Source organism: Diabrotica virgifera, chromosome 7 (genome assembly GCF_917563875.1).
Source record: "Diabrotica virgifera virgifera chromosome 7, PGI_DIABVI_V3a".
Lineage (NCBI taxonomy): Eukaryota > Metazoa > Arthropoda > Insecta > Coleoptera > Chrysomelidae > Diabrotica > Diabrotica virgifera.
In genome coordinates, this window is record NC_065449.1 from 198,457,191 (window position 1) to 198,469,725 (window position 12,535).

The 12,535-nt window shown below is 33.7% G+C and overlaps 1 protein-coding gene across 1 annotated transcript in view; it reads left to right on the forward strand.

The window, feature by feature from the left end:
* The window catches only part of LOC114335229 (protein virilizer), a 61,336-nt gene that overhangs the window by 41,098 nt on the left and 7,703 nt on the right, over positions 1-12,535 (forward strand). The window contains exons 7-8 of the mRNA XM_028285427.2: positions 6,925-7,081; positions 9,320-9,581. Coding sequence (XP_028141228.1) covers positions 6,925-7,081; positions 9,320-9,581 — 419 coding nt within the window. The remainder of the gene's footprint in view (positions 1-6,924; positions 7,082-9,319; positions 9,582-12,535) is intronic.

Here is a 12,535-nt window from a genome sequence, read left to right on the forward strand (position 1 = left end):
AGTCTTTGCCGCGTTTACTATTGCCTTTCATGTTTGTCGGTCTTGTGCCACTATTTCCCATTGTCTCACTCCCATTTACTTCAGATCTTTCCACCTTTGACTGCATCTTTCCACCTTTATCTAGGCCGTCCTACAGACCTTCTAACCCAGTAAATGAACGTGAAATCCGGCGGTACCGTGTAATGTTCAGGGTCAACTCCGAATTGCTTGAAAATTCGGATTTAGGTTCTACTTACCCCCTCTTTAAAGTTGAACTTGTGCCGTTGATTACTTTTACTTGGGGGGTGACAGTCACCCCTTCTCGGGGGTGAAAAAATGTTCGTTTAAATAAGTACAGAAATGGATAAAATGGCAAATTCGCAGCAACTTTCGTTTTATAGGCAGGCCCGTTTTTAGGGTCTTTGGCGCTATGGGCACCATTTTGACAAGCGCCCCCCCCCCCTCCCAACCACCAAATATACGCCAACACAACCCGGCCACTAGCGCCATATTTCGAAATAGATTTCCGCTTTTTCTTGTACTTTTTTTCTTATTTGCCAGTTTTGGTTCGGGGGGGATCTAACCCCTATTCTCTTTACAAATAGAGAATATTCCATTATCCACCACCTATGGACCCGCCGTGTCCCGGACTGGCAACCGGCAACCGTAAAACAAAACAAAACCGTTATTGACGCTTAAACAATAACAGATTAGCATAATAATCAATAGGTTTTGTTACTACGGTATCACGGACCACCCTCCCACCCTTATTATTATAATTGTAATTATTATTCTACTATATACACTGTACTCTGCCTTTATAACATTACATCTTGATATACTAGTTCAATATTAATAATAACATCACACTTTCATGTTATATTATCTTTGTTGTAAGTTCATCAGTTCATCGGTTTCTATTTACATTGGTTTCTTCCGCATTTTCAAGTTTGAAAATGTGGAAATCAGTTTATCACAGTCAAGTTTCAAGGTTATGTCACTTTGAGTGCACAGTAACATCAAGCTGTTTAGCTTTTCATCTGCAATTGTACTTCTATTTTCTGACTTGATTTTCTTCAAGGCCGAAAAACTCCTCTCTGCCGAACAGTTTGTAACTGGCAGAGTCAAATACACCCTAATGGCTACTTCCAAATTCGGAAATGTGCTTGTTAAACTATTTTCTTTGATGTATGAGTAGCAGTCTCTTATTCTCTTCAGTTTCTCAGCCTTCATGTACATTTGAAAGTGATGACACTCTTGTACGAAGTCATTTTCGCAAATGTCATTGGAGTAGTACTGAGCAACCTTTTTAGCTTGTTCCACTAGATCTTCATACTTCTTCTCGTGAAGTTGACTGAATATTTCAAATCTTTTACTTAGATTTTCGTAACTATTTTTCCGGCTACTGAGCTGCACTACTAGATGGTCGAAAATGGGTTTGAAAACTCCAGTTCTATATCTTGTTCTAGGATCCATTTTCTCAAACTGTTCATCCCTTTGTTCATCAAAAAACATGGTACGTTTTCTTGCTCTGTCATAAGAAGGGGTACTTAAATTAGCCATTTTCAAAGCTTCAGCTTCAAAGTCATCAAATTTTTCACTTTTCTCGTTTAAGAACAACGATAAAGACTCAAGCTCTTTTGTAGCACCAAGTAGGTCTAATTCTTCTGTTTGCAACGTTTTGCTAACTTTGTCCACTCTTTGCAAGATATCATTCCAAATTACAATTAAAAGAACTGTTTGGAAATTCTCCAAGGTTTTAACAAACCCTTCTGCTGTCAGCCGTGTGTCTGGTGTTTGTGTTTTATCCTTAATCAAATCTTCAAGGGCAGCTTTGATTTCTTTATGGCTGGTAACCAAAGCAAGTAGTGCGTCGGACCTGGCTGACCACCTAGTGTCACTCATGGATTTTAACATCAGAGTTTTCTTTTCTTTTTGTGGTTTTCCATCATTGCTCTTCCCTATTAATGCTTTTAGGACATTCCATCTATGCGTAGATGCTGAAAAAAAATTGAAGAGGTTTTGAACAAAGTTGAAAAAGATTACAACCTCCACACAAGCCTTTTCGGCCGCATAGCTGCCTACAAGATTAAGGGAATGTGCGACGCACGGAACATAATCTGCAAGGTGGTTTATTCGTTTAATCCTTGACTGTAATCCACTGTAAGGGCCCGACATGTTTGATGCATTGTCATAACTTTGGCCACGACAATTTCGAATGTCCAGTTTCAGATCTTGAAGAGACAAAAGGATTGCCTCTTCAAGACCTTCAGACTTGTGCGATATACGTGGCAAGAGTTTTACAAGCCGCTCTGTGGCACAAGCATCTTTTAGGGACACATACCGTAAAACTACCGCCAGCTGGTCACTATGTGACGCATCAGGTGTCGAATCAACAACCAGGGCAAAATATCGTGCTTGATTAATCTCATCAATTATTGTACGAAGCACCTCGTTGCTCATGACGGTAATAAATTCATTGCATACGTCTGATGACAAGTATGATACATTTCCTTTACCCTTATTGCCGTATTTAGTGAAATGTTGTGCTAAGAATGGATCAAACTCACTAATTAGCTCAAGGCATCCTAAATAAAGGCCATTGGAAGTTGAACCTAATTCTTGATTGTCACCTCGAAACGGAAGTCCTCTAGATGCCAAAAATTTTACAACTGTCACTATTCTAGTTAGAACGTCTCTCCAATACTTCACCTCTTGTTGATGCTGTGAAGAGACCAAGGACTCTACGGAAAGAGACTTTTTTCTTGAAATTAATTTAAGGACATTAATCCTGTGGTCATTTGATTGTTCGTGTGACTTGGCTAAAGTTAATGAATGTTTCCAGTCACAGAAACCTTCACAAAAAGAAGTTCTTTTATTTTCTGGTTGAAAGAGAAGACATGGAATGCAAAATACACAACCAGTGGATTTTGAATACAAAAGCCAATCTCTTCTAAAACGTTCTCCGTTCGGGATTTCGCCTGAAAACAAATTTACTGAAAGCTTACGGTTTTTTTTAACATCATTTTTATAGTACCGTTCTGACTTTGAAAAATCTGCTTGCAAATCTTGCTTGACATTTGAATTGATTATTTGAAGAACTTGTTCATCGTTTTTTGTGTCCCAAGTGGCCGGATCATCTAGTGTAAAATCAAAACTATTTCTAGAATATGGGTTTAGTGGTTCTACGGTAACCTGCTTAGGCCTACTAGGCGAATGATGTGTACGAGATGTGGTGGATGGTAAGGATAGTTCAGAAGCTGAACAAAAATTCTGATCATTTGAAGCTGGATTTATGTTATCTGAACATGATGAGGCAGAAGCTTCATTTTGAGGCAAGCTTTTTTGAGTGTCAACATTTTTGTCATTAGAATTATGTTGACTCGTATGAACATCAGATACAACGTTAAAGAAATTACTTATTCTAGGAACCTTTTTTAGGAAGATCGCCTCTTGCGCTATTCTCTGATTTGCACGTTTACGGAATTCAGCGCCACTAGGTTTCTTTTTCTCACTCATAGTAGCCTACTACACTCACTAGTCACCAATCACATCAAAAAAGAAGCAGCGAAGCGCTCGACTGAAAGAACTGATGCACGATGCACGTAAACAAACAGCGCAACCGTGGAAAGACCACGCCACAATAGACTGTCCAGTGTCTAATACCTGACTGTGGAGTCAAGAGACAAAAGGGATGTTGTGGTGAGGACGGTGGGGGGAGGCGGGCGGGCTAAAAATAGACACATGTAGAGCGGCGCGCTTCCGCTTTGTTCCGTCGTCTAGGACCGGCGCGGGCGCGGCGTTGAGGTCGGGTTGTGGTGGTGTATTTTACGCTGATACCCTCCCAATGATTAAATCGCTATTCGTAGTTTTTGTTTACAATTTGCCGCGATCTCCAGAAAATATTTGTTTATTTTAAACTATTATTAAAATTTTTATTTTTTTTATTATTTTTTTTCTTGCGCCCTCTTGGCGCCCCCAGGCTCGTGCGCCCCTGGGCACGTGCCCAGCGTGCCCATTTATAGAATCGGGCCTGTTTATAGGGTTTTTTAACAAAGTCAATACTTTTCGAGTTATTTGCGCTTGAAAATGTTTATTTTTCAACAAAAGAAAAACACGTTTTCCGGCGGTTTTCCGCAAATATCTCAAAAATTAAGTATATTATCGAAAAAATATTCTTAGCAAAAATGTAGCATATTATAGAAAAACAAAAAAAATATGTACATATTCGTGAAGTCTATAGAACCAGCAAAAGCAAAGTTGTAGTTCATGAAAAATACGTTCTTATTCATCAAATTCCAAATCTATTTCAACGTGAAATTACCAAAAAATAAAGTAATTTTTGGGAAAACTCGTTAAAACTTTTTTAAAGCGTAAAAAAAGCGTGTAATAAAATAAGGCTTTATTTTTATTTTTTTATAAAAGTTTCTAGCACCAAAACAAAGCGACTTACGCGACTTAATCGTTACCACTCTACAAACAATTTACTTTACTTATGTACCTATTTTTAATATGATCTGTAAGTTTCACCGGTTCAAAGTGCTTATTTTTGAAAGGGCTTGAACGAGTCACTAATCACGAGTGTATGCAAAATTTGAACAGCCATATCTTAACTAATGTTTGTCTTACAGAAAAACAGAATAAAACTAAAATATTTATAAAAGCAAAAACTACATTATTTTTATTTTAACATATTCATACACAAAAGAATATCACAATGGAAGGATTGCTCAAAAAATACCGCGCCTAAAGACAAACTTTAGAGAAACTTTAAGTAATTATCCGCTTAACCCGGCATCCGATAGGTGGGGTGTAGTACACCCCAACAATGCTGAAGCGCCTAAAACATAAGAAAATTTTGCATGTAATGACCACAGCGGCTAGATAGCTTTCTATTGTATATACAGTGAAACTTGGATAATTCGAATCTCAGGGGACCGTTAAAAAAATTCGAATTATCCAAAAATTCTAATTAAAAAATAAATCTACAAAAACAAGGATTGCCTACAAAAACATCTGCAAATGATAAATATCAGTAGTTGATCAGCAAAAAAACAGTAGTTGATCATTTTTATCGCTTGGAGATGTTTTTGTAACTAGTCTTGCCCGAGTTTTGTCAACCTAAAAAAATGGGCCCACAAAATTCGGCCAAAAATACCAATTAAAACATTTGCCAGTTATCAAAAAGACAGACTTTATTTTTTTCCAAAGAGATCCGAAATTTTTAGCTGCTTTTTAGAATCTAGCTTCTCAGTAATGACAAAAGATTCTAAGATATTCAGAAAAGATAGTAGAAAAGTTCGAATTATCCAAAATATAATTCGAATTATTCACGACTTTTTACCATTACTTATATAGGAAATGCTAGGGACCAGAATAAAAATTCGAATTAAAGAAGATTTCGAATTATGGAAGTTCGAATTAAGCAGGTTCCACTGTATTTGAGATGTTTTGTATCACTAATACTTTTTAAGTTATTTCGAAAAAAGGGAATTTTTCCAAAATTAAAAAAAAAGTAATAAAACTAATTTTTTTCAAAAATAAACACTTTGAATTGGTCAAACTTACAGATCGTATAAACGATACATATAGAAAGTAAATGGTAAAGCGGTAACGATTAATTTCATTTATAGGTCCTAAATAGAGGGAGATATTCACGATTTTTTTTTACCAAAAGAGGGGGCCAGCTTTATTTTGAGCGTAACTCGCTTAGTTTTGATTTTAGAAACTTTTATCAAAAGTTAAAATAAAGCTTTTTTAAACTCTTTAAAAAAGTTTTAATGAGTTTTTCCCGAAAAATCCTTCATTTTTTGGTTATTTCACGTTGAAATATTCGATTTGACGAATATTCAAGCATTTGTCTAAATTTGATCGATAGTCGATCTTACACTCCTGAAACACACTGGTAGTCACCAACTATTTCTTCGGCGTATGGTTGTAATTTTTTTAGTAATACCGAAGATATCATTGATTCGTGAATTTCTTCTGTAGTTCGTACATGATTCCTATAAAATCAGTCCAGTCGTTCTAAAGTTGTTATAAAAAAATATATTACATTGGACTCTCTCTATAACGAATACGGATATTACGAGGTTTCGCTTATAACGAGGTACACTAAATGTCCCATGAAATTCCTATTGAACTATAACACCTCTATAACGAGGCATATTTGGTTATAACGAGGAAAAATGAAATCGAAGAATATGTTTCTTTACCTATTTTTAGCGCAGTAATGGCTATAAATAAATACCCCAACTGCTTGTATATAGAAATGTCCAACATCTGTGTTATTATCGATATTCTGATATCTGTATTAAACTCCACCGCCTGTAATAAACTGCTTCCTGTTTATCTATCGACCGATATTGAATATTGTAGGAAATTTACAATTTTCGATGGCGAAGTCTCATTGTTCACTGTTCAGGTCGACCATCGATACCTAATAAACTACGTAAGAGGCATCAAAAAATTTCAATATTATTGTAGTCTGATATAACGAGATTCGCTTATAGCGAGGTAATTAGTGCGCCATTTCAGTTCTCGCTATAGAGGGAGTCTACTGTATATTAAATTATAATAAGTGTATACAGTCGGAAAAATGAAAGAATACCCATGAACGATCATATCAATCACACACAATCACATATTTTGTATTTGCTGTTTTGTTTCTATAAATAACAGACGAGAGAGATAGATTATTAATTATCTTAATAATATGTGATTAATATGATCGTTCATGGGTATTATTTTATTTTTCCGACTGTATGCATGTATAATTATTATTATGTATATTACTGTATACCGCAAGGTTACTGCACGCGTCTCGATTTTTCGAATGACGCTAAAGAGGATTTTGGGCCTGCGCAACATCATCATACCGAGCGATAAGAAATGTTCACGTCAAAAACAAGTCAACTGCTTTCAATTTTGTTATTTCTTTTTTAGGTATCCTGTGATTTAATAGAGGTCTGTCGACAGAATTTAAGATCAGATTTTAACATTGTCAAGGAAATCGAAAAGTTGTGTCGAATATCGAGAATTGAAAATATCGATGACAAAAAACGAATGGAAGATGAAGGCATGAAAATGAAGAAACCGTTTAGTAAGTGTATTTTTAATATTTGTAATATCAAAACGTTCTCTAAAAATCAAATATATCTTTTATAATTTAATATTTAAAAGTGCTATGAAGGTATATAATATAAGTGTCTTATTGTTCTGAATGCGGAACACAGATCTTTAAAATTTCCCGTAAGATCCGGTCCTCATAATTACTACCGGGATCTCTTAAGACCCAGAATGTGATCCGAGAATTGAATCTATCACCTTTCATAGAATAATAATGATTACATAATATAAACTAACTGCACTACTCCAAGAAATTAACGCACCACCTTAAAAATGGGTCATTTTTGATGTCTCGAATTTCCTAAACCTGTTGTTCGATTTAAGTGATTTTTTAACATGTTATAACCTTATTCTTTAACAATATCGCTGTAATAAAATTGTTGCTAGACAGGTAAATTGTCACTGTATACCGGGTGTACCAATCAAACTGATTTTTTTCTGAAAGTTCACCACACTCTGTGGAATATTCTAGCATTTATAAAATACTGAAGCTAAAACCCAACTGTAGCCTCAGGTTTTCTTTACATTCTGTTTTTTTTTTGATTAATTCGCTTATGTTGAATAATAAAAAAGTTAGGTACTTTAACAACTATAGTATTTTTACTACAAAAGCAAGATTACGTAGGTCAACATTTTTGACGTATGAGCACTGTCAAAACATTAGAATGTGACTTTTCATCATGGCCACGTTTATGTCATTACTTGTCAGAGATATTTTTTTGTTTTTTTTTTTGTTTTTGTTTACTATAAAAATAATACATATCTATAATTATTTATTTTAATTAATGATGTCAATTGCTTTTCATTACTTTCCGAAATATATTAATTAGAATATTATCATAGTGTAATAGGTATAATCATTAAAATAGATTATTTCACAGCTCACAGCATGTGTTTCATTGACCAGGCTGACCGCAACCAGCAACACTGAACTGTCATTTGTGTTTGAATGTATGAGTAGCGTACGAATGTCTAAAATATTTAACTAAAATTATTATTTTTTGGAATATTGAACTTAAATAATTGTTTTAGAAAATTTATATTATTGATAATAATAAATGTTTTTATTTATTTAATTGATATAATTCTAAAATTCTCAATGTAATCGCCATTACGTTTTTCTTATTAAAATATTATACCATGTGGACGCTTATTCAAGATCAAGAAGTTCCGTGTTGGTGTAGTATTTTAGCTGTGCTACACAAATTTAAATTCTAGAGTTGATGTTATGGAATATCATTATTTTCGTTAACATTAACAAATATTTTGGCATATGATTAATATATTTCGGTAATTGATGAAATCCGATTGACATCATTAATTAGAATAAATAATTAGATAAATTTTTATAGTAAACAAAAACAAAGAAAAATATCTGACAAGTAATGACATAAACGTGGCCATGATGAAAAGTCACATTCTAATGTTTTTACAGTGCTTTTACGTCAGAAATTTTGACCTACGTAATCTTGCTTTTGTAGTAAAAATACTATAGCCATGTTCTTCATCAATACAGGGTGTTTCTAAATAAGGAGGCAAACTTTAAGGGGTAATTCTGCATGAAAAAATAATGACAGTTTGCTTTATAAACATATGTTCGCAAATGCTTCGTTTCCGAGATACGGGATGTTGAAATGTTTCTTACAAATTGACGATTTATTTATTGCTCTAAAACCAGTTGAGATATGCAATTGAAATTAGGTAGGTTTTAAGAGGTAGTTATTGCGCATTGTTTGATATACAATTAAGAATTTTATATTCTCCATTGGCGCGCATACTGGTCATATTACCCCTATGCACGCCAATGGTGCTATTGATCGAAATTCAATAGGGTTCTTTATTACACCAATAGGAACCAATGCTGACAACTTAATAATTTATAAAAATTGAAAGAAGTCAAATAATAAATAGGCAAATCGGTTTTATTATTAAATTATCACCGATTTGCGCCAAATGTCAAACTTATATTACATTAACTTATCTCATGCTGACGCTAAGTTGATATTTTTCCGCCATCTAAAATAGTATATTATCTAAAATAGTATAGCCTATAGAAATTTTCATTAAAAAAATTTCTTGCATACTTCGAAGGAAGTAACACTTTATTTTTTAACTATTTTTTTTTATAAAAAATTAACTGTTATACTTAAAAATTACTATATCTTCTTAGTGAATCGGATTAATATACCAAATTTAAATATTTAATTTTTAGTCACACCTATGAGAGCAAGGGGTTTTGCAAGGAGCGTACCACAGCGACCGGACCTCTTCCGATCTCGACCCCCAAACACGTCTAGACCACCTTCCTTACACGTGGACGACTTCGTTGCTCTGGAAACTTGTGGAGCACAACCAACGGGGCCTACAGGATACAACAAAATTAGCAGAGAAGTATTAGCATCAACGAGAATATCTAGAGGAACAAGGGGGAGAGCTTTTGTGACGTCTGAGAGATCAATGCAATATAGACAGATGTAAGTTATTTAAAGTTTTAGCATTGAATCTATTCTGAAACAATTTGAATTGTCTATCCATTTAATCAACCAAGAACTTCCATATCTAGAACAAAGGCTTCATCTCTGTATTTCATGTTGTTTTATGTCATCTGACTAAGTTGTGGTTTGTAATTCCATAGTCTCTAATATAACTATTTAGTTACATCTGTCATCTTTATGTATATTTACTAAATATTGAAGTGCATCTAGACTTTTCTCAAAAATAACAGTGTCATCTGCAAATTTTATGTTGTTCAAGATTTTCCATTTATTGCTATATCATACTCTTCCTTCGATAGATTCGCTATAAAGGTTGAATAACATTGGAGACAACACACATATCCCTGTCGAACGTTTCTTTTGATGTCTATGTTTTCTGTTTCATAATTGTTAATTTTGACGGTCGTTCTTCGCTTCCAATACATATTAATTATAATTTTGTTATTTCCTGGCCGTGAATTTTTAAATAGAAACTTTTTAATTCCTGGGTTTTTCGGTCTTAAAAATAAAACACTTTGTTATGGCTTAAACGTTTCGGCTAGTTGCCATTTTCAATAAGCACTTTAATTAATAATAATAAACATTACAAAATAGAGCACTAAAATTTACATTGCACTTGTTGGCTTGGCGTTTTGTTGTGGAATGCGAGCTTGACTCTTGAAAACACATGGTAGAATTTCAAATTGCCGTCCGTTAAGGACCGTATTTAAAAAATTTTGCCAATGGTACACTTATAAAAATAAAATCAATTTATTAAATTATGATATATATTGGAGAGATCCTTGGTGTCAGTTTTGTTGTTTATACAACGTTGATCTTTCTTTATATGAATCATCTCCAATATACATCTTTTGTTATAGTTTTGTTCTTTTTCTAAAATCTGTACATTTTCAAAATCAAAAGCATGGTTATTTTCTATGGAATGTTTGGCTAATACTGTAGTGTTTACCTTGTTGGTTTGTACACTATGTTTGTGTGCAACAACCCTTCTATGTATATATTGATATGTTTGCCCAATGTATGTCGAATTGCAGTCTTTACAATTTACTTTATAAACAACATCTGACTGCTGATCCTTAGTAACAATGGGTTTAAATTTTGAAAAACATTGCCCCGATGTTTTAGACGCTTTATGCCCAACATTGATATATTTTGCAAACATGCTCGACATTTGTTCGGAAAATCCACTAATTTTAATAAATTGATTTTATTTTTATAAATGTACCATTGGCAAAAAATTTTAAATACGGTCCTTAACGGACGGCAATTTGAATTCTACCATGTGTTTTCAAGAGTCAAGCTCGCATTCCACAACAAAACGCCAAGCCAACAAGTGCAATGTAAATTTTAGTGCTATAATTATGTAATGTTTATTATTATTAATTAAAGTGCTTATTGAAAATGGCAACTAGCCGAAACGTTTAAGCCATAACAAAGTGTTTTATTTATAAGACCGAAAAACCCAGGAATTAAAAAGTTTCTATTTATTAATTATAATATGTATGTCTCCATTATTTTTTCTTTGCAGTTCTACAAGTTTCTGACGTCCTACTTTATCAAAAATGCTTTCTGAAAATCAATGATTCGTATCTACATATCTTTGCGTCACCACATTAAAAGCGAAAAGAGCTTATCTCGTTCTCATTCCTTTCCTGAATATGAAGGGGTATCATCTGTATCCTTTCCCAGTTCTTTGTAGTTTTCCATGTAATTTTTTCAGGGTGATTTTAAGCGTAAATGTTCTGTATTGTAAATATCCTGTGGCGTGTACTGCCTTTGGTAGTTTAATAAAGGTGGACAATAACAATTTTGAGAGATTATTATTGTCCACCTTTATTAAACTACCAACTACTTCTCTCCTGTTATGTAAATTGAGGGGGCCAGACGTAAAAGGGTTTAAGTGCAGTTTTGATAGATTTGAGATAATCAGCTTCAAAGTTGTTTAAGTTTTATAAATTCTAGGATTCATTAAACTAAAATATATCTAGTGTACAGTGTACTATAAAATGATAAAAATATAAGGGTATATTATTACTCTTACTATATCATTCCTTTTTTTCAATTATTAAAAAAATGTACGTTGAATCGGTACGTGGTGTTGATAAATGTTACTGGTAAAACGGTTCAAGTGCAGATGTTAACTACATATTACTAATCATTTTTGTCCCAGCTGTTATCCACAGTGTAACTACAACTGGCACGTTGCATAATACTTAATTAGTCTTCAAAATTGGTCACAAATCTAATATTTATTTACTTGAAATTAATCCTGTATTAACATGTGTTTACACGTTACATAATAATAAAAATAGTTTTGTGGTAAAATGGTTCAAGCGCACTTAAACCCGTTTATTACTATCTGTTTTTACAGAATACTAAAAATAGTTTTGTGGTAAAACGGTTCAAGCGCACGGTTAAACCTTTTTACTACCAAAGCAAACTGCAATTGTTTTCAGTGAACTAAATGTGTGTAGGACGCTTCACCTGTGGTAAAAGGACCTGGTGAATATCTCCTGTCCTTCACACAAGAGGGGAACCAGCTTCTATAGTGGTTGATATAATTAGACTCTGATATTCTTTGTCGAGTCGAAGCAAGGTGTAAATCGGTGTTGAAATGATTAAAATACGTGTGAGATAATTAGTTTATTTAACACAAACACTAATATTTACAAGTATCGTACAAAATAATTATTATTGTTTTTACTACAACAAAAAAACATACATAAATTTGCTATGTGCAATTGACAGTAAAGTGAACCGCGATTTAAGAGTGAAACATGTGATTAGTAACAAGTGAGAGAAGATTCGCGTGAAAAACCGTGTAATGCGATAGGAAAATACGAGACGTGAATACTTTCAGAGTTGAGCGAGAGACGCGACCGATTAGCTCGGTAGTTGACGAATAAGTGATTGAGAGACGAGAGACTAAAAAC